The sequence below is a fragment of the Thalassophryne amazonica genome, chromosome 6 (assembly GCF_902500255.1).
Source record: "Thalassophryne amazonica chromosome 6, fThaAma1.1, whole genome shotgun sequence".
NCBI lineage: Eukaryota > Metazoa > Chordata > Actinopteri > Batrachoidiformes > Batrachoididae > Thalassophryne > Thalassophryne amazonica.
This window is the reverse complement of record NC_047108.1, coordinates 90,339,963-90,363,398: the sequence shown is the minus strand read 5'-3', so window position 1 is coordinate 90,363,398 and position 23,436 is coordinate 90,339,963. Positions and strand designations below refer to the sequence as shown.

Sequence of the window (23,436 nt, the reverse complement as noted above, 5' to 3'; positions counted from 1 at the left end):
TTGTCTATAAATGTGGGCAATTTACCCACTTATTTGCCCATGAATAATGAGACGCAAGAAGGAAAAATTTATTGGGACAAGCTGAACGCGCAGGATTTAAACTTGTATCACATCCAGTCTGATTTATGGTTAAGTAATATTGAGTTACCAAAAAGCGCAGTGGTTTGTTCTGACATGAATTGTAAAAATGCACAACATGGCGCAGAATTGTGCATACTGTATGAGAAAATTATAGATTCTCTTCTTATTTCTAGTAGGTCCTTGTATAAAACTAAAAAGTTCCAAGCCAAGCCGGGGTGGAATGTGTATGCAGAAGAGCTTCATGCTGAAGCTAGAAGGGCTTTTAAATCATGGGTTAAATTTGGCAAACCTAGACATGGTCCTGTGTTTGAACATAAGAAACGGGCAAATGCTCATTTTAAATATGCCTTGCGTTTTATTAAGAGAAATGAAAACCTCTTGAAATCTGAGTCGCTTGCAAGGAAACTTCTGCAGAATAGTCCCACCGAATTCTGGAAAGAAATAAAAACAATGAACAATTTAAAAACATCCTTGCCAACTAATATAGATTATGCAAATGGTCCTGACGAAATTATTCAATTATGGCGGAATCATTATTATGAATTGTTTAATTGTATTAAAAGTAATTCATTTGTGATGAACAGTATAGATAAACATGAGGAAGTGGTTATTTCTACACAAGAAATTAGTGATATTGTTATGAATTTGAGTAATAATAAGTCATGTGGTGTGGATAAAATATCGGCTGAGCATTTAAAATTTGCAAGCAGGAAATTGTTTTCCTTGTTGGCTATCTGTTTCACTGGGTTTTTAATTCATGGTATTTTACCTAATTCTATACTCTCTGTATTCTTAGTGCCTATTGTTAAGGATAAGTGTGGTAAAATAAATAATAAAGATAACTATCGGCCTATTGCTTTAGCCAGTACTGTATCCAAAGTCTTGGAGAGGGCTATACTTAATAGAATGGAGAAGTATTTGGTGACATCTGATAATCAATTTGGTTTTAAGTCAAAACTTGGCACTGATATGTGCATTTTTGCTCTTAAGGAGATTTTAGACTTTTATAATCGGTGCAATACTACTATTTTTATGTGTTTTATTGATGCCTCAAAAGCGTTTGATCATGTAAATCATGATAAATTGTTTTATAAATTGTATAATAGAGGAGTTCCGAAGTATTTATTGAGAATTTTAGTGTATTGGTATGCTCACCAGTCTATGTATGTGAAATGGGGAAATTATGTATCTTCCCCCTTTCATGTGAGGAATGGGGTAAGACAAGGTAGTATTCTTTCACCTTGCCTTTTTAATGTGTATATGGATGATCTATCTAATCTGCTGAATCAGTGTAGGACGGGCTGTGGGGTTGGCCATACAACCATAAACCACCTAATGTACGCTGATGATCTTGTAATTTTCTCCCCGTGTAGTGCTGGGCTGCAGCAGTTGTTGAAGGTTTGCTCACAGTATGGTTTGGATTTTGACATTAAATATAATGCAAAAAAGAGCAACATCATGATTGTCAGAAGTAAGGAGGACTCAAAATCGTGTTTTCCTGCTTTCTTTCTGTCAGGCAGCATTCTCCAAGTGTGTGATGAAGTAAAATACTTGGGACATTACATAACTGCTGACCTGTCTGATGATAGAGATATGTACAGGCAGCGGTGTATTCAATATGCACAAGCAAATATGCTTGCTCGTAAGTTCTCTATGTGCTCTGTATCTGTTAAAATTTCACTCTTTAAAGCATACTGCACTTCAATGTACACTGCCCATTTGTGGCGGCATTTCAAACAAAGCAGTATGCACAAACTTCAGGTTGCATACAATGATGGCATGAGAATACTGCTTAAGGTGCCGAGATGGAGTAGTGCCAGTCAGATGTTTGTAAATGTTAGTGTTCCAACTTGTGCTGCTGTGCTCAGAAACTTCATGTACAGCTGTATGTGCAGATTTTATTGTGTAAACAGTATCATTCATATCCTGACCAGTCCTGTACAGAGCTCGGTCAGGTTTTCTTCTAGGCTGTGGAAACATTGGCGTATTAGTTTATATGGCCATGGATGAAATTGGTCTTTTTATTGTTGTTTTATTTATTTTTTTTTTGTATGTTCTTTTGTGTTACTATGGACCTTGTGTCTGAAATAAAGTTTGATGATGATGATGATGATATATATATATATATATATATATATATATATATATATATATATATATATATATATATATATATATATATATATATATATATATATATATATATATATATATCAATCAATCAATCAACTTTTTTCTTGTATAGCGCCAAATCACAACAAACAGTTGCCCCAAGGCGCTCCACATTGCAAGGCAAGGCCATACAATAATTATGAAACACAGTCTACGTCTAAAGCAACATAACCAAGGGATGGTCCAGGGTCACCCGATCCAGCCCTAACTATAAGCCTTAGCGAAAAGGAAAGTTTTAAGCCTAATCTTAAAAGTAGAGAGGGTATCTGTCTCCCTGATCTGAATTGGGAGCTGGTTCCACAGGAGAGGAGCCTGAAAGCTGAAGGCTCTGCCTCCCATTCTACTCTTACAAACCCTAGGAACTACAAGTAAGCCCGCAGTCTGAGAGCGAAGCACTCTAATGGGGTAATATGGTACTACGAGGTCCCTAAGATAAGATGGGACCTGATTATTCAAAACCTTATAAGTAAGAAGAAGAATTTTAAATTCTATTCTAGCATTAACAGGAAGCCAATGAAGGGAGGCCAACACGGGTGAGATATGCTCTCTCCTGCTAGTCCCCGTCAGTACTCTAGCTGCAGCATTCTGAACCAACTGAAGGCTTTTTAGGGAACTTTTAGGACAACCTGATAATAATGAATTACAATAGTCCAGCCTAGAGGAAACAAATGCATGAATTAGTTTTTCAGCATCACTCTGAGACAAGACCTTTCTGATTTTAGAGATATTGCGTAAATGCAAAAAGGCAGTCCTACATATTTGTTTAATATGCGCTTTGAATGACATATCCTGATCAAAAATAACTCCAAGATTTCTCACAGTATTACTAGAGATCAGGGAAATGCCATCCAGAGTAACGATCTGGTTAGACACCATGCTTCTAAGATTTGTGGGGCCAAGTACAATAACTTCAGTTTTATCTGAGTTTAAAAGCAGGAAATTAGAGGTCATCCATGTCTTTATGTCTGTAAGACAATCCTGCAGTTTAGCTAATTGGTGCGTATCCTCTGGCTTCATGGATAGATAAAGCTGGGTATCATCTGCGTAACAATGAAAATTTAAGCAATACCGTCTAATAATACTGCCCAAGGGAAGCATGTATAAAGTGAATAAAATTGGTCCTAGCACAGAACCTTGTGGAACTCCATAATTAACTTTAGTCTGTGAAGAAGATTCCCCATTTACATGAACAAACTGTAATCTATTAGACAAATATGATTCAAACCACCGCAGCGCAATGCCTTTAATACCTATGACATGCTCTAATCTCTGTAATAAAATTTTATGGTCAACAGTATCAAAAGCAGCACTGAGGTCCAACAGAACAAGCACAGAGATAAGTCCACTGTCCGAAGCCATAAGAAGATCATTTGTAACCTTCACTAATGCTGTTTCTGTACTATGATGAATTCTAAAACCTGACTGAAACTCTTCAAATAGACCATTCCTCTGCAGGTGATCAGTTAGCTGTTTTACAACTACCCTCTCAAGAATCTTTGAGAGAAAAGGAAGGTTGGAGATTGGCCTATAATTAGCTAAGATAGCTGGGTCAAGTGATGGCTTTTTAAGTAATGGTTTAATTACTGCCACCTTAAAGGCCTGTGGTACATAACCAACTAACAAAGATAGATTGATCATATTTAAGATTGAAGCATTAAATAATGGTAGGACTTCCTTGAGCAGCCTGGCAGGAATGGGGTCTAATAAGCATGTTGATGGTTTGGATGAAGTAACTAATGAAAATAACTCAGACAGAACAATCGGAGAGAAAGAGTCTAACCAAATACCGGCATCACTGAAAGCAGCCAAAGATAACGATACATCTTTGGGATGGTTATGAGTAATTTTTTCTCTAATAGTCAAAATTTTGTTAGCAAAGAAAGTCATGAAGTCATTACTAGTTAAAGTTAATGGAATACTCAGCTCAATAGAGCTCTGACTCTTTGTCAGCCTGGCTACAGTGCTGAAAAGAAACCTGGGGTTGTTCTTATTTTCTTCAATTAGTGATGAGTAGAAAGATGTCCTAGCTTCACGAAGGGCTTTCTTATAGAGCAACAAACTCTTTTTCCAGGCTAAGTGAAGATCTTCTAAATTAGTGAGACGCCATTTCCTCTCCAACTTACGGGTTATCTGCTTTAAGCTACGAGTTTGTGAGTTATACCACGGAGTCAGACACTTCTGATTTAAAGCTCTCTTTTTCAGAGGAGCTACAGCATCCAAAGTTGTCTTCAATGAGGATGTAAAACTATTGACAAGATACTCTAACTCCCTTACAGAGTTTAGGTAGCTACTCTGCTCTGTGTTGGTATATGACATTAGAGAACATAAAGAAGGAATCATATCCTTAAACCTAGTTACAGCGCTTTCTGAAAGACTTCTAGTGTAATGAAACTTATTACACTAGAATATAAATATATATATATATATATATATTTACCTTGCAAGAATAACATTGCCGTGAAAAGTCTTGAACGAGCCTGGCACTGACATTTGAACTTTGAGAGTCTGAAGAGGCAGAAGTAGCAGAGTAATCCAAGTGAATGATAACATTAAACTGGGAGTGGTTCAGAGTGTATTCAGATTGATTTAGGGTCTGTGTATTGAGGTAGTCATCTATTCTAAATTTATATCTGTGAACTGCTTCATCCCTATATTAAGTCCATTCAGGATGGCTTTTGAAAAGCTTCACAGTCTCATAGTTGTGTAGTAAAAACCACCTAATCCAAGACCAAATCACGACTGGAGTGTATCACCACAAAGACAAAACCAAGACATTGAGGAGCCGAGACCAAGTTGAGACTGAGATCAAAGCAGGGTGACACTGAATCAAAACCAGGACCAGGGCGGGTCAGGTACTGCACGACACATTTACAATGAAATGTGGAAAGATCCAAATTCCCATAAAATACCCACATACAAACAAAAACGAAGATCTGAAGCCAATTAATCCATATTTATTCAACACTCCTTTTTTGTGCTTTCTCATTCACCAAACATAATTTTTTGAGGCAAGCATCAGTTTTTTTTAAGATGACTTTGTTCTTCCCCAGAAACCATCATTAAACACAGAATGCATTACTTTTTTCAGTCTTTTCTTAATAAATGTTTTTGTTGTTTTTGAATCAACAAGCCTTTTAAAAATGTGGTGAATTTACTAACTAGTTTGATCTAAAAAAAAAACAAAAAAAAAAAACAGAACAAGCTGTAAACATTTTCGTCATACTGAAGCTCCTGGACTCTTTCAGCCAGTACAAAACAATAATAGAACTGTTCAGTAATTATATGTAATATACAGACTCTTAGAATCGTCAAGGGTGTGATCTACAAACGAGTTTTCTCTATTTTACAGATTGAAATTTGCTTTTGAATTAATGTGTCAACTTCAACAGAGGTCTGACCATCTCAAAGTTTATACGTTTTAAACCCACATAAAATACCTAAACCAAAGAGGTTAAAGAGTCTGTTGACTCACTGCAGGTAATTTAGTGATATCCCCGCTGTTAAGGTCTTGACTGGTCATGAAACAAAATCCAGAGTCCTCTTTGTCTAAGACAGAGAAAAGACCTAAAAACAACGCAGTTGACTCCGTGACAACACTCAGACCTTCAACAAGTGCATGCTGGGAGCAAGACTGATCTCAAGTGCTACACTACTACAGTCTCGAAACTAGAATAATTTCTGTTGGCTTTTGTTTTTTGCTCATGGTCACCGCAGCAGATGGATATGGAGCCACATGTTGATTTGACACATTATACACCAGAGACCCACCCTGACACAAATCCACATTACAGTGGTCTTGAACCAGGAACCTTCTGTTTTAGAAGCAGCCTCGACACCACAAGAAAGAAACAAAAAACAGGAACATGAAAATGAATCAGATTCCACCTCTGTATGAAAAACATACAGACCTTTTATTCATATTACAGAACAAAAATGTCATCTATTATTCTCTAATTTAAATACTGTGTGCAAAGGATTTTCCTACCATATGTGTCTATGGTAAGAAAAAGATAAGCTGTAATAAGGATTAAAAGAGATTTCTGTGTCCTTCTTAATGCCGAGTATTCAGAGAAACCTTGAAAGTAGCTTCACCGCTGCCTGTCTGCCTTCTTCAACTGTGCGCCAATGATAACATATTTCCACGGCTGTGGATAGGAAACCGCCAGGCTTGAGCATATAGGCAAGAATGTTATTTGATCAGTCAGACGTCAGAAATATCTGCTGCGGTTAGTCGGAAAACAACCACCACTTTTACTGCAGCCCTCGGCCATCAGCGCTGCTCCACACCAGACGTTTCCTACCTTATAGTTCGGCTGGAAATGCAGTACTTCCACATGGCATTCCACACGCCGGTGACATCACCGGAGGCAGCAGACATGCCTGAAAAAAATGTGCATGGCTCCAAAAAAAAGGAAGTTATAGAAAGTGGCAAAAAACAAAAAACTGCAGCAACTCCTCCTAAAAGAGCCAGAAGAAGCAGAGAGAGCACTCGCTGCCTTCAAGACCACAAATTACACCCCACATCCTTCATTTTCCATAGAAAAAAGAGGAAAAAAGCCACAGAAAAAATCCATTCTTTTGGGCTAAAATTACTTTGTCTGTGCCGTCCAGATATTCTCCTGCCCTAGTTTGTGCTGGGCTGAGAGTTGCTGCTTGATGACCAAGTAAGGTAAAGGACCAGTATGTATACAGCAGAAGAAAATCATCCCTCTTTACAAAAGCTCTCCACCCACAATGCAACACATGCAACCCCTTTTGCTCTTCTTTGCAGACACCCCTTCTTTTCTTTTTTTTTTTTTTTTGTTGGGCCGTCCAATACAGTCACTCATTCATCTGGTGCCTCTGTGATCCAGACTCCCCAAAGGTGATGGACCAAAGTGTGTTTTTGTGGAAATGGGATTATATTTATTTACAAATACTACATACTTTGGATCTTCTTCTTCTACTACTTATCATTAATATTATTATTATTATTTTTTTTAAGTCATAGGAAAGTTGGGTATGCCTAAAATCTTTGCACAGCAGTGTACTTATAAAGCGTCCAATCGCTGGAACAGAAGTCTTCCTGGGTCCATAAGTTTGACATGATGGGTTCTTTTTCCCCTCTGAGTCTGGTCTGCTTGGGGTTTCTTCCTCAAAAACCCCAGAGGGAGTTTTTCCTGACCACTGTCACCGTATGCTTACTGAGGGGGGTTGGTAAGGTTAGACCTTACCATTGTGAAGTGCCTTGAAGCAGCGTTTTTGTCACTTAGTATTATGTAAATAAAATAAATGCAATTGATGGATACATTGAACTTCAAACCTAAAATATTGCATCTTTAAATGTCAGGTTCCTACTTCAGATTCATGGTATCACAAATAACTATACTATCCACGACCAGTGTTGTATAAAGTACCGGAAAATCACACTTAAGTAAAAGTACAGATACCCATTAAAAAATGACTTTGGTAGAAGTTCAAGTCACTGATTGAAATGCTACTGAAGTAAAAGTCTTAAAGTATCTAGTATTTATTGTACTTAAGTATGACAAGTAATGTACAACTAAATGTACTCAAGTATTGAAAGTAAAAGTACAAGTAAATGTTAATAATCAAAAACGGACTGATTTTCTTAATATTACAAAGTTTATCTAGTCTTGTAAATGACTGGTAGTATTAGTCAAAATACTGAAAATTGTGCACATCACACAAAAACATTTCAGAAACAAGGTTTCAAAACCTAAACGAGAGTAGGCTACTCACTCACTAGGTGTTCACAGGAAACAGTTATTTATTTCTATATGTATTTATTTATTTTCATTGTTACATGGTTTTACCTTTTCTGTTGTGTTTTGTTTCATTAGGTTTTGTCTTTTTCTCTAAAATTGTATTGTAACAATATTAGTCTACTATTATTGACTATTATTGTCTATTATGTAGACTATTATTGTTGCTGCTATAATATATGAATAAAAATAAATTAAAAAAATTACAATTTGACTCTTTTACGACAACGAACGCTGAGCCATTAATTATACAGAAAACAAATCAACACAAACATGCTGATGCGAACAGCTTAATGCTCAACTTTAACACTGAAAACGCCATAGACATGCTAACGCGTTAGCATCGGTCCCATTTTTAAGTTAGAAAATACATCTATCAACTGTTTCAGAAGACCATAAGAGGTCGGTTTAACATAAAAATATTAAATATTACTCACAGACATATGCTCTTCAGGGTTTTAGCGGGGAAAAATTAGGATAAAGCGAAATAAAGCAATCAATCCACGAATCGTAGATCGAAGCACTGCTTCGACCTGCGAATCACTGCTTCGATTGGTTCAAGGTTCAAAGCAAAGCTGCACTGCAGAAAAGTAGAGAAATGATCATTTTCCTGACAAACACCCCCCAAGTGCGCAACTGCAAAAAAGCCTACCGGACATACCTCATGACAAATCAGCCTGATTTCATTGCAGTCACTAGTAATCAGTGGTGTCTCTGGGTGAAAACATGACTTTTTTCGTGTGTGTGTGTTTTTTTTTTTGTTTTTTTTTTGTAACGAGTAACGGCATGGAGCATAGAAAATGTATCGGAGTAGAAGTATGCAATTAAGATTGGAAATGTAGTGAAGTAAAAGTATATGAATTAAAAAAACTCAAGTAAAGTACAAAGTCTCCCAAAACGTACTTAAGTACAGTAGTGAAGTATTTTTACTTTGTTACTATACAACACTGTCCACGACACAAAAACTGAAGAGTCTTGAATTCTTCAATTTCAACAAAGAATTCACATAATTGAGGAATGAGGAGCAAATTAACACCCAGGAATTAACATCTGTTCTAAATATCTAACAGGACCTTTGGAACAGAACTGATGAAGTAAAGCTAGGACATCTTACTACTCATCACTAATTGAAGAAAATCAGAACCCCAGGTTTCTTTTCAGCACTGTAGCCAGGCTGACAAAGAGTCAGAGCTCTATTGAGCCAAGTATTCCTTTAACTTTAACTAGTAATGACTTCATGACTTTCTTTGCTAATAAAATTTTAACTATTAGAGAAAAAATTACTCATAACCATCCCAAAGACATATCGTTCTCTTTGGCTGCTTTCAGTGATGCCGGTATTTGGTTAGACTCTTTCTCTCCGATTGTTCTGTCTGAGTTATTTTCATTAGTTACTTCCTCCAAACCATCAACATGTCTATTAGACCCCATTCCTACCAGGCTGCTCAAGGAAGCCCTACCATTAATTAATGCTTCGATCTTAAATATGATCAATCTGTCTTTATTAGTTGGCTATGTACCACAGGCTTTTAAGGTGGCAGTAATTAAACCATTACTTAAAAAGCCATCACTTGACCCAGCTATCTTAGCTAAATATAGGCCAATCTCCAACCTTCCTTTTCTCTCAAAAATTCTTGAAAGGGTAGTTGTAAAACAGCTAACTGATCATCTGCAGAGGAATGGTCTATTTGAAGAGTTTCAGTCAGGGTTTAGAATTCATCATAGTACAGAAACAGCATTAGTGAAGGTTACAAATGATCTTCTTATGGCCTCAGACAGTGGACTCATCTCTGTGCTTGTTCTGTTAGACCTCAGAGCTGCTTTTGATACTGTTGACCATAAAATTTTATTACAGAGATTAGAGCATGCCATAGGTATTAAAGGCACTGCGCTGCGGTGGTTTGAATCATATTTATCTAATAGATTACAATTTGTTCATGTAAATGGGAAATCTTCTTCACAGACTAAGGTTAATTATGGAGTTCCACAAGGTTCTGTGCTAGGACCAATTTTATTCACTTTATACATGCTTCCCTTAGGCAGTATTATTAGACAGACTTCAATCCAACCTTGAATGCCTCTACTGGTGGTTGGCTCTCACTGCGGTATTGTATCACTTCCTGTTCCGGAGCACAGCGGTGTTTTTCTGTATCTGTTAGCTGTTTAATCTGCGCAGTTAGATTGATCTAGTTATCTAGATTACGATTTGTTTCCCAGTGTAATCTTTACGTGACTTAACTAAAGCACTCCTTCTGCTGAATCACCTCTAAATTATTTACACATTATTCACTTTGCGTGTTTTTAGGAATCCGCTAGCTTAGCGTAGCTACTAGCTCTTAGCCGATTTAGCATGGCGGCTTCTCCTGTCTCTCCCGCACTTTTCTGCTCTGGGTGTGAAATGTTTAGTTATTCCTCGGCCTCCTTTAGCAGTAACGGTACTTGTAATAAGTGTAGCTTATTCGTAGCTTTGGAGGCCAGGCTGGGCGAATTGGAGACTCGGCTCCGCACCGTGGAAAATTCTACAGCTAGCCAGGCCCCTGTAGTCGGTGCGGACCAAGGTAGCTTAGCCGCCGTTAGTTACCCCCTGGCAGATCCCGAGCAGCCGGGAAAGCAGGCCGACTGGGTGACTGTGAGGAGGAAGCGTAGCCCTAAACAGAAGCCCCGTGTACACCGCCAACCCGTTCACATCTCTAACCGTTTTTCCCCACTCGACGACACACCCGCCGAGGATCAAACTCTGGTTATTGGCGACTCTGTTTTGCGAAATGTGAAGTTAGCGACACCAGCAACCATAGTCAATTGTCTTCCGGGGGCCAGAGCAGGCGACATTGAAGGAAATTTGAAACTGCTGGCTAAGGCTAAGCGTAAATTTGGTAAGATTGTAATTCACGTCGGCAGTAATGACACCCGGTTACGCCAATCGGAGGTCACTAAAATTAACATTAAATCGGTGTGTAACTTTGCAAAAACAATGTCGGACTCTGTAGTTTTCTCTGGGCCCCTCCCCAATCAGACCGGGAGTGACATGTTTAGCCGCATGTTCTCCCTGAATTGCTGGCTGTCTGAGTGGTGTCCAAAAAATGAGGTGGGCTTCATAGATAATTGGCAAAGCTTCTGGGGAAAACCTGGTCTTGTTAGGAGAGACGGCATCCATCCCACTTTGGATGGAGCAGCTCTCATTTCTAGAAATCTGGCCAATTTTCTTAAATCCTCCAAACCGTGACTATCCAGGGTTGGGACCAGGAAGCAGAGTTGTAGTCTTACACACCTCTCTGCAGCTTCTCTCCCCCTGCCATCCCCTCATTACCCCATCCCCGTAGAGACGGTGCCTGCTCCCAGACCACCAACAACCAGCAAAAATCTATTTAAGCATAAAAATTCAAAAAGAAAAAATAATATAGCACCTTCAACTGCACCACAGACTAAAACAGTTAAATGTGGTCTATTAAACATTAGGTCTCTCTCTTCTAAGTCCCTGTTGGTAAATGATATAATAATTGATCAACATATTGATTTATTCTGCCTTACAGAAACCTGGTTACAGCAGGATGAATATGTTAGTTTAAATGAGTCAACACCCCCGAGTCACACTAACTGTCAGAATGCTCGTAGCACGGGCTGGGGCGGAGGATTAGCAGCAATCTTCCATTCCAGCTTATTAATTAATCAAAAACCCAGACAGAGCTTTAATTCATTTGAAAGCTTGACTCTTAGTCTTGTCCATCCAAATTGGAAGTCCCAAAAACCAGTTTTATTTGTTATTATCTATCGTCCACCTGGTCGTTACTGTGAGTTTCTCTGTGAATTTTCAGACCTTTTGTCTGACTTAGTGCTTAGCTCAGATAAGATAATTATAGTGGGCGATTTTAACATCCACACAGATGCTGAGAATGACAGCCTCAACACTGCATTTAATCTATTATTAGACTCTATTGGCTTTGCTCAAAAAGTAAATGAGTCCACCCACCACTTTAATCATATCTTAGATCTTGTTCTGACTTATGGTATGGAAATAGAAGACTTAACAGTATTCCCTGAAAACTCCCTTCTGTCTGATCATTTCTTAATAACATTTACATTTACTCTGATGGACTACCCAGCAGTGGGGAATAAGTTTCATTACACTAGAAGTCTTTCAGAAAGCGCTGTAACTAGGTTTAAGGATATGATTCCTTCTTTATGTTCTCTAATGCCATATACCAACACAGTGCAGAGTAGCTACCTAAACTCTGTAAGTGAGATAGAGTATCTCGTCAATAGTTTTACATCCTCACTGAAGACAACTTTGGATGCTGTAGCTCCTCTAAAAAAGAGAGCTTTAAATCAGAAGTGCCTGACTCCGTGGTATAACTCACAAACTCGTAGCTTAAAGCAGATAACCCGTAAGTTGGAGAGGAAATGGCGCCTCACTAATTTAGAAGATCTTCACTTAGCCTGGAAAAAGAGTCTGTTGCTCTATAAAAAAGCCCTCCGTAAAGCTAGGACATCTTTCTACTCATCACTAATTGAAGAAAATAAGAACAACCCCAGGTTTCTTTTCAGCACTGTAGCCAGGCTGACAAAGAGTCAGAGCTCTATTGAGCTGAGTATTCCATTAACTTTAACTAGTAATGACTTCATGACTTTCTTTGCTAACAAAATTTTAACTATTAGAGAAAAAATTACTCATAACCATCCCAAAGACGTATCGTTATCTTTGGCTGCTTTCAGTGATGCCGGTATTTGGTTAGACTCTTTCTCTCAGATTGTTCTGAGTTATTTTCATTAGTTACTTCATCCAAACCATCAACATGTCTATTAGACCCCATTCCTACCAGGCTGCTCAAGGAAGCCCTACCATTATTTAATGCTTCGATCTTAAATATGATCAATCTATCTTTGTTAGTTGGCTATGTACCACAGGCTTTTAAGGTGGCAGTAATTAAACCATTACTTAAAAAGCCATCACTTGACCCAGCTATCTTAGCTAATTATAGGCCAATCTCCAACCTTCCTTTTCTCTCAAAAATTCTTGAAAGGGTAGTTGTAAAACAGCTAACTGATCATCTGCAGAGGAATGGTCTATTTGAAGAGTTTCAGTCAGGTTTTAGAATTCATCATAGTACAGAAACAGCAATAGTGAAGGTTACAAATGATCTTCTTATGGCCTCGGACAGTGGACTCATCTCTGTGCTTGTTCTGGTAGACCTCAGTGCTGCTTTTGATACTGTTGACCATAAAATTTTATTACAGAGATTAGAGCATGCCATAGGTATTAAAGGCACTGCGCTGCGGTGGTTTGAATCATATTTGTCTAATAGATTACAATTTGTTCATGTGAATGGGGAATCTTCTTCACAGACTAAAGTTAATTATGGAGTTCCACAAGGTTCTGTGCTAGGACCAATTTTATTCACTTTATACATGCTTCCCTTAGGCAGTATTATTAGACGGTATTGCTTAAATTTTCATTGTTACGCAGATGATACCCAGCTTTATCTATCCATGAAGCCAGAGGACACACACCAATTAGCTAAACTGCAGGATTGTCTTACAGGCATAAAGACATGGATGACCTCTAATTTCCTGCTTTTAAACTCAGATAAAACTGAAGTTATTGTACTTGGCCCCACAAATCTTAGAAACATGGTGTCTAACCAGATCCTTACTCTGGATGGCATTACCCTGACCTCTAGTAATACTGTGAGAAATCTTGGAGTCATTTTTGATCAGGATATGTCATTCAAAGCGCATATTAAACAAATATGTAGGACTGCTTTTTTGCATTTACGCAATATCTCTAAAATCAGAAAGGTCTTGTCTCAGAGTGATGCTGAAAAACTAATTCATGCATTTATTTCCTCTAGGCTGGACTATTGTAATTCATTATTATCAGGTTGTCCTAAAAGTTCCCTAAAAAGCCTTCAGTTAATTCAAAATGCTGCAGCTAGAGTACTGACGGGGACTAGAAGGAGAGAGCATATCTCACCCATATTGGCCTCTCTTCATTGGCTTCCTGTTAATTCTAGAATAGAATTTAAAATTCTTCTTCTTACTTATAAGGTTTTGAATAATCAGGTCCCATCTTATCTTAGGGACCTCGTAGTACCATATCACCCCAATAGAGCGCTTCACTCTCAGACTGCAGGCTTACTTGTAGTTCCTAGGATTTGTAAGAGTAGAATGGGAGGCAGAGCCTTCAGCTTTCAGGCTCCTCTCCTGTGGAACCAGCTCCCAATTCAGATCAGGGAGACAGACACCCTCTCTACTTTTAAGATTAGGCTTAAAACTTTCCTTTTTGCTAAAGCTTATAGTTAGGGCTGGATCAGGTGACCCTGAACCATCCCTTAGTTATGCTGCTATAGACGTAGACTGCTGGGGGGTTCCCATGATGCACTGTTTCTCTTTTTGCTCTGTATGCACCACTCTGCATTTAATCATTAGTGATCAATCTCTGCTCCCCTCCACAGCATGTCTTTTTCCTAGTTCTCTCCCTCAGCCCCAACCAGTCCCAGCAGAAGACTGCCCCTCCCTGAGCCTGGTTCTGCTGGAGGTTTCTTCCTGTTAAAAGGGAGTTTTTCCTTCCCACTGTAGCCAAGTGCTTGCTCACAGGGGGTCGTTTTGACCGTTGGGGTTTTACATAATTATTGTATGGCCTTGCCTTACAATATAAAGTGCCTTGGGGCAACTGTTTGTTGTGATTTGGCGCTATATAAAAAAATTGATTGATTGATTGATTGATTGACAGCACTGCTTAAATTTTCATTGTTACGCAGATGATACTCAGCTTTATCTATCCATGAAGCCAGAGGACACACACCAATTAGCTAAACTGCAGGATTGTCTTACAGACATAAAGACATGGATGACCTCTAATTTCCTGCTTTTAAACTCAGATAAAACTGAAGTTATTGTACTTGGCCTCACAAATCTTAGAAACATGGTGTCTAACCAGATCCTTACTCTGGATGACATTACCCTGACCTCTAGTAATACTGTGAGAAATCTTGGAGTCATTTTTCATCAGGATATGTCATTCAATGCGCATATTAAACAAATATGTAGGACTGCTTTTTTGCATTTGCGCAATATCTCTAAAATTAGAAAGGTCTTGTCTCAGAGTGATGCTGAAAAACTAATTCATGCATTTATTTCCTCTAGGCTGGACTATTGTAATTCATTATTATCAGGTTGTCCTAAAAGTTCCCTGAAAAGCCTTCAGTTAATTCAAAATGCTGCAGCTAGAGTACTGACAGGGACTAGAAGGAGAGAGCATATCTCACCCATATTGGCCTCTCTTCATTGGCTTCCTGTTAATTCTAGAATAGAATTTAAAATTCTTCTTCTTACTTATAAGGTTTTGAATAATCAGGTCCCATCTTATCTTAGGGACCTCATAGTACCATATCACCCCAATAGAGCGCTTCACTCTCAGACTGCAGGCTTACTTGTAGTTCCTAGGGTTTGTAAGAGTAGAATGGGAGGCAGAGCCTTCAGCTTTCAGGCTCCTCTCCTGTGGAACCAGCTCCCAATTCGGATCAGGGAGACAGACACCCTCTCTACTTTTAAGATTAGGCTTAAAACTTTCCTTTTTGCTAAAGCTTATAGTTAGGGCTGGATCAGGTGACCCTGAACCATCCCTTAGTTATGCTGCTGGGGGGTTCCCATGATGCACTGTTTCTTTCTCTTTTTGCTCTGTATGCACCACTCTGCATTTAATCGTTAGTGATTGATCTCTGCTCCCCTCCACAGCATGTCTTTTTCTTGGTTCTCTCCCTCAGCCCCAACCAGTGCCAGCAGAAGACTGCCCCTCCCTGAGCCTGGTTCTGCTGGAGGTTTCTTCCTGTTAAAAGGGAGTTTTTCCCTTCCCACTGTCGCCAAGTGCTTGCTCACAGGGGGTCGTTTTGACAGTTGGGGTTTTTCTGTAATTATTGTATGGCTTTGCCTTGCAATATGAAGCGCCTTGGGGCAACTGTTTGTTGTGATTTGGCGCTATATAAATAAAATTGATTTGATTTGATGAAGTAATGAAGCCATCGGATTGAATGCAACATCATCCAGATTTAGGAAAGCACTCCATCACCATGACCTGAAAAACTGTCGGCCACGTTGACAAACGTACTTACTACTCAACTATGCGATTAATATTTCAACGTGCGCAAGTGGGTCTTCAGCATACTGTGAATTTTTCAAAGGGCACTCCTTCATAATAGCCCAGTAATGGCCCCAGTTTACAAAATGTGGATGATTGTGACAGACAGATGATGAATTAATGGTAAGACTACAAACCACACAAATGTGTGGAGTGGTTTTCACATTTCTGTGATGTGACATGAGCTGCTCATACACCACACTTATCCAGGTTCTTTTTTAGGCTCATTTACTTTTTCAGATATGCTGGAAGACAGCCCATGGAAGCAGCCACTGCTTCTGCTCCTGGAGATCATTTGCACTGCACATTTTCTGACATTTCCTGCTTGACCCATACCTGATTAGTTAGGTTTGGGGGTCTGGCAGGTCTTGTCTGACTGAACACATCTGACCTGAACTCATTAGCTGTGGGTAGAACACATAAGGCGGATGACTTGTAGGACAGCTGATCTCCATGAGATGGATTGGTGACCACAGTCTGAGAATCAAGCCACTCGTTGGATTTGTTCCTACAGCAGAGTCCGTCCCACATCCGCTACAGAAATCATCCAATCCAGCACGTGGATCCACCTGCATTGAATTATTAGCCACATTGTGAATTATGCTGCAGGTTAAGTCATGAATCAGAAGTCAGGTGAAGTTTCAGGCCTACAAGAATGTGCTGGCGCTGTTTATCACAGCAGCTATCACACTACAGAGCTTCCCTGGGTCCTAGATGGCAACCAGCAAAGGAGACAACTGGTCTACCCCAACCTTTCAAGAGTAGTAATCTGTCGGTCGCAGCCAGGTGAAATGTGTGCCTTCCCTTGAGTTTGTCTAGTAGCTGGGGTTCTCAAAACTGAGGCACCTGCATACTACATCATGTTCAGTGAAACACGGCACCTGGCGCGAAAAATGTTATCACTGATGTTCCATTATAATGCAATTAATACTCCTCATTTGAGTCTTTCTAAGCAACCATTCTTTTGAAAAAAGTCATTCCAGCAGTACAGAAGAATCCTCAGAAAACACATGGAACCAAGGATATTTTGTCATTTTCTTAAGTCACTGGTTAGCATCTAAGTCACACAGGAAGACGGAAAGCACAGAAACCCTAAAGACCTGGACCTTTTTTCTCCTGCAAAGACATATAAAGCAACAAACACCTCTGTCCACCAATAAAAGAGGTGTCTGCACATACGAGGTCTGTCCATAAAGTATAGGTCCTTTAGTATAGGCCGCGACGCTCCGCCACAGGAAAAACACCTCCGTTGGAAGGGTTAAGGACAAGTTGGAACATGTCCAGCTGTTAAACAATTTCTCATATACTCACTTCACTGAAAGCCATCAAAAGCCGCCTGGATTTTACAAATGGTTATCAACACGGAGGTGTTTTTCCTGTGCCGCCGCTCCGCGCCGGCTGCGTCCCGACGCGCGGACCCGTCCGCACGTCTTTCATTAAAAAATCTCCTTTAACAGTGGAATATCCGGATAAAATGCTGAAACCGACTTCTTCTGAAACTTCTCTGTTCTCTCACGACGTCCTGGATCAATAGAGCCTGAAATGTGGAGGTTTTCAGCTTGAAACAGGCTGATGACGCCGCCTGAGAGCGCAGCGCGACGTCTCGCACCGTGGGAAGTCCTTAAAGTGACAGTGTCACCTCAAAATCTCTCATCAGCCGTTAAAATTTTCACTGAAAACCAGCTTAATTTTTCGAACCATGTCCACTTCGATGTGTCTCACAGGTTTAGAAAAAATTTTGATCAAACAAAGCGCCAGTCTCTCAGCAACTTCTCAGACAAAGGAATTCCGACGAGGGGCTGGACGACTCCTCCCACAAGGAGTGCTCACAGGCGAATGACGTCACCGACAGGCGTGGAAAAACTCACGCATGCGCACGAGGGTTCATGCATGTCTGACGTAAAAACATATGAATGAAATCCATATAGTTTTTGAAAAAAATAAAAAGGACCTATACTTTATGGACAGCCCTCGTATATGACCATTTTCCATGTAAACTGATCTTAAAAAGGTACTGCGTAAGCCACGCTCTGGAACAGAAGGTGGTGGCAATACATCATTAATTAACAAATCATGCTCTCAAACTGAACAGTCACACCCCTGAATAAAGAGAGTAAATATAACCGTCCTACTACTCTGCACACCACTTGTTCACACTTTGTGGGACAGCCAGAACAGCAATGATGAGGAGAGCTATGCTAATGTAATGCTAACTACAATGTTTAAGAATGTACAGGACTTTTCAAAGGTTTAATTATATTTAGTGGGGTAAACGTGTGCATGTTTAACAGATGTGTCTATCTATTCAGTGGTGACAAGTAGCCAGTTTACTCTGGAGTTCCTGGTACCTTGTACTATTACATTAGGCTGTTAGCTTCTGCTCGCTAACACAGTGTTTGTTTTATCAATAATGTGCAGATTAAATTAATTTTGCATGAAGCAGTAGCACTACATTTCAAAAATGAATGCAACTTATACTAATGTGACTCGCATGTTTTTCTCCTCTTCATGAGAAAATTTTGGACAGATGCGACTCAGGTGTGACATGATTTTGAAAATACAGTAATCATAAATGTGACACAAATAATGGTACCAGCAGCCATACAACACTTTTAAAATCACATGAAATTACATATAACTGCATGAATCAAAATGCATTAATTGCAGTTTACTTCATATGGTATTGGGGTTTCATCTAGAGATGGGGGGAATCCCACAGGCCTACACTCAAAGAAGTGTTGCCTGCTAAAATGGTGATGCATTATTAATGATTTGCAGCCATCGTCTCTCCTTCAGAATACTAATGCTTATGACAAACTGTGGGCTTACGTGTAGAGATGTGAAACTCGGCATGTGCAGGAGTTTCAAAGATGTTGGATCAGTCTTACATTTTCATTTAATCAAACATCAGCATGACTGATGTTTAAGATCTCTACTAACAATACCAGCAAGGTCTAACAGGTGTAGCAGAAATAAAGAATCCAGGAATAAGCACAGGAACAGTGGAGCACATGGTCTGTGTAGGACTTATTGTTCTTCATAGGCCTGCAATATGTACGCCACCACAATGGAAACGGAATTGAAATAATCAAGATCTGCATGTAGTGTCGATTTTCAGTGTTAGTTCAACGGGTTTAATAAAAAAAATATCATTAACTATTAAGGAATTATTGCCATTTGAAAGCATAGTCTCTCCATTTGGATAAACTAACTATATTATTTTTCATAGGCAATATCACTTTTATCACCAGTTTTCTTTTGACAAGTCAAGAGTGACTGCAAACATAAACATTTCCAGATCACTAAATATCATTTGGACTTCATTAGATCAGTCACTGTGAAATAAAAACTGCATGTTCTACAGCATCCATTCCCAAACCTTTGTCAATTTTAATTGACATATGACCCTAAGATGAAGTGTTTCCATATTTTATTATATGCGATCTTCAAAAACACTTTGCAGTATTTGGAGATGATGTTAAACTAGGAACAGATAAATGGCTTTGTTTTCTTACTTTGTATTCTTAATGGGGTTGGTAAGGTTAGACCTTACCCATGGGAGCATGGGAGTGCACTGACGTCAGTATGCGAGAGTGTGCGTGTGTGTGTGTGTGTGTGAGAGAGAGAAAGTGCTTTATCCATCTGCATGGGATGGATAAACTGAGTGACCGTGCAAGAAAAACACTTGTGAAGGAAGCCACCAAGACACCCAGGACAACTCTCAAGGAGTTAAACAGGCTTGTGACACACTGTGCATAGTGTAACATTTGCAACATTTGTTTATTACACCATCTGACACAGCTTCATGTTGGAGTGGAACAGAGAAATAATTTCATACAAGAAATCAGATCAAATCTAGGCTTGACTCACCCATGTGCTTTCTGGCAAATTTGAACTGAATTTTCAGATGATGACAGGAAAGTGATGTTCTATATTAAACATTATCCTTCAACAGTATTTAGTTTGTTCGATTACTTACAACTAGAAAATAGAGGTACTGTGTATAAAATGGCAATAATTCCTAAATGGTTAATGTGATATTTCTGTTTAACACCCTTGAATTAAAGCAGAAAGTTGACACAATGAGCACATCCTGATGGTTTCATTTCAACTACACTGTGGTGGTGTATGGGGGGGGAAGAGAATCACAAAAAAATTGTCAGTGTCCAATTACTTATGGACATGACTACACATGGGCTGTGTAGTGCAGCAAATCGGTGTTGTGAAAGGCAGCAAAAGATGTTGCAGAAGAATGTTTCTGCAGTGACTGGAATGCTAATTTTCTCCACAATTCATGCAGGAGACTTTACAAGTGGAAGACCACCTGCAGACCCAGAGGCAGTTTACTAGAATAAAACAGAGCATTATTGATCTGAGGGCCTTGTCACAACCTTGACGATTTAGCCAGCGGAAGACGATGGTATGGTATGATATGGGTTGAAATGGTTAAGTCCGGGTTGGTTTGCATATCCAACGCCGGTAGAACCCATTTGTTTGGCAGGCGGTGCACACAAATATTGACGAGCATGTTATCAAGCGCACGTATGCTGTCATGCGGCCTCTTCCCTTCTTTTTTGGATCATGGGATTTAGTTTCATCACAGGCAGACTGCTGAAGAATCAACTGATGTCTGTAATATACGCTGACATGAATGTAGGAGGCACTGTGACTCTGTCAACTTTTAAAATAAGTACATTTTCTTCTGGCACAAAGCAATGGCGTTCTCTGGTTCAGGCTGAGAGACAAACCACAGAGGAACTTCTACAACACTAGGTTTCTTCACCCACGACAAGGAATTAAAGTATTTTCAGGCGTTGTTTTCCAAAATCAGGTCTTTTTATGTGGATAGGTTTTCGTCAGGCTGTGATGATGAATCCGACTGAAATGAACAGGTAAGATTAAGACTTTATATTTACTCGGAATGGTTTTAATATTTGAAACAGTCTGAACTGTTCGTATGACTGCAGCTTTCAGCCAATCAATGGACAGCATCAATGGACATATTTCGACTTATGAATAACTTACAAGAAACACGTGTCAACAATCGTATAATTTACCTACAATTTTTGCTCTGCATATGCAACACGTATCAGTCATATGCTGGTATACATCAAAATATTGTGCATGTCCAATTTTTTTTGACGTACTCGCATTATTATCACATATATCAGCACGCTTCAAAGTACTCGTAAGTTATACAAAACTTACCCATAACTTATTAGATATATGCCAACAAATGCCGGTGTTTTTAATACGGTTGGCATACACTGGTAAAATCGTCAAGGTGGGACAGGGGTGTGAGATTACCTTGGTAGGTTCAAATTAAGGTTTTAAAAAAATGCTCATGAGAGGTGGCATATAACTTAAATATGGGGCATTCTACACATCTGTCCTGGTTATTGCCACTGTTGGCAAAATGAGGCACATCCAGCAGAAGGAGAAAAAAAAAATACAGTTCCTTGACTGGCTCCAAAATGGAGCACAATCCCATGTTAAATTATCTAACTTTAGGGCAGAGTAGAGAAGCTTGAATCTTCGACTGAACTGGGTTGCTTGATGTGAGGACGTTTCGCTTCAAATCACAGAAGCTTCCTCAGCTAAAATTCTTGCTCTGGTAGTCTGACTTCTGTCTTGACTCTTGTAGAGAAGAATAAACCAGAAGCCAACAAAAGCTGGAGTTTTTAACCTAACCAGACCCCTCCTACCGAGAGGCCGACTGCTACAGGCTAGTGACTAAACAATAGCTCTAATTAGCACCTATTGTGCTCTAGTTAGTGCTCTAGTTTAGGGCAGAGATAAACATGCTCACAGCTTCATACAAAAACATTTTTGGTCTGTAAAGCTAGTTCCCCCCTCCATGACAACTGTACAGTGGTAGGGGGTGATTTATTCTTTTATTTTATTTTTTATAACTCATGAGTTTAAGACATTTTAAGCCATTAAGTTATACATAATTAAGTGCCTAGTCAATTTTAGTGCCAGCTAGAGTGGTTCTGCTGAGACAAGCTCAGAGCTTAGATGGAACACATTTTGCTAGCTGTGGCTGCTAGCTATTCGGAGGACAGCACCTGTCCTTTCTGAACATTGTATTACAAGTATCTGTAATAATATGAATTACTGCGTGGTTAATTGTTGTAACATATCATCTAAGAAATCTGTGCTCCAGTGTTTCAGTTGAGGATACTTTTCATCTTCTTAGTTTTGTATGCTCCCCCTCGAACTGCCACCTTATCGTGGTGGGGGAGTTTGTGTACCCAGATGATCCTAGGAGCTATGTTGTCGGGAGCTTTGTGCCCCTGGTAGGGTCTCCTAAGGCAAACAGGTCCTAGGCGACGGGTCAGACTAAGGGCAGTTCAGAAGCTCCCATGACCAGTTCAAAATCAAAGGACCGAGACGTCGTCTGGTATGGCGGAGCCGGGGACCCACCGTGGAGCCAGGCCTGGGGTTGGGGCTCACGCGCGAATGCCTGGTGGTCAGCTAAGCCTGAAAAGCGATGTGGGCCCACCCTCCTGTGGGTTCACCACCTGCAGAGGGGGCGATAGGGGTTGGGTGCAGAGAGGATTGGGTGGCAGTCGAGGGCGGGTGGCACGGCGGCCCAGTCTGCGCTCACAGCCCCTGGCTGTTGGGACGTGGAAAGTCACCTTGCTCGGGGGGAAGGAGCCTGAGTTTGTGCAGGAGGTTGAGATTAGAGATAGTCGAGCTCACTTCCATGCACAACTTGGGCTCTGGTACCCAACCCCTGGAGAGGGCCTGGACGCTCCACTTTTCTGGCGTTGCCCACGTGGAGAGGCGGAGAGCTGGGGTAGCATTGCTTATTCCTCCCCAGCTCAGTCCCATGTGTTGGAGTTCACCACGGTGAACGAGAGGGTCACGTCCCTACGCTTTCAGGTCGGGGACAGGTCTCTCACTGTTGTCTCAGCCTACGGCCGATTGGCAGTGCAGAGTACCCAACCTTCCTGGAGTCCCTGGGAGGGGTACTAGATAGTGTTCAGACTGGGGACTCCACTGTTCTCCTGGGGGATTTCAATGCCCACGTGGGCGGTGACAGTGAGACCTAGAAGGGGGTGATCAGGAAGCACGGCCTCCCCAATCTGAACCCGAGTGGTGTTCAGTTGTTGGACTTCTGTGCTAGTTACAGTTTGTCCATCACAAACACCACGTTCGAGCACAAGCATGTCCATAAGTCCACGTGGCACCAGGACACCCTGAGCCGGAGGTCGATGATCGACTTTGTAGTTGTATCATCTGACCTTCGGCCATGTGTCTTGGACACTCGGGTGAAGACAG

At 40.1% G+C, this 23,436-nt stretch overlaps 1 protein-coding gene across 6 annotated transcripts in view; it reads right to left on the bottom strand.

Moving 5' to 3' along the window:
* The window catches only part of LOC117512625 (IQ motif and SEC7 domain-containing protein 1-like), a 364,856-nt gene that overhangs the window by 141,686 nt on the left and 199,734 nt on the right, over window positions 1-23,436 (bottom strand). Inside the window, exon 1 of one of the 6 annotated variants that reach the window (XM_034172773.1) lies at window positions 6,555-6,646. The exons of the other annotated variants lie outside the window; for them this stretch is intronic. Within the exon in view, the coding sequence (XP_034028664.1) occupies window positions 6,555-6,631 (77 nt within the window). The 5' untranslated portion in view covers window positions 6,632-6,646. Of the gene's footprint in view, window positions 1-6,554; window positions 6,647-23,436 lie in introns of those variants that run through there. 6 annotated transcript variants of the gene reach the window in all.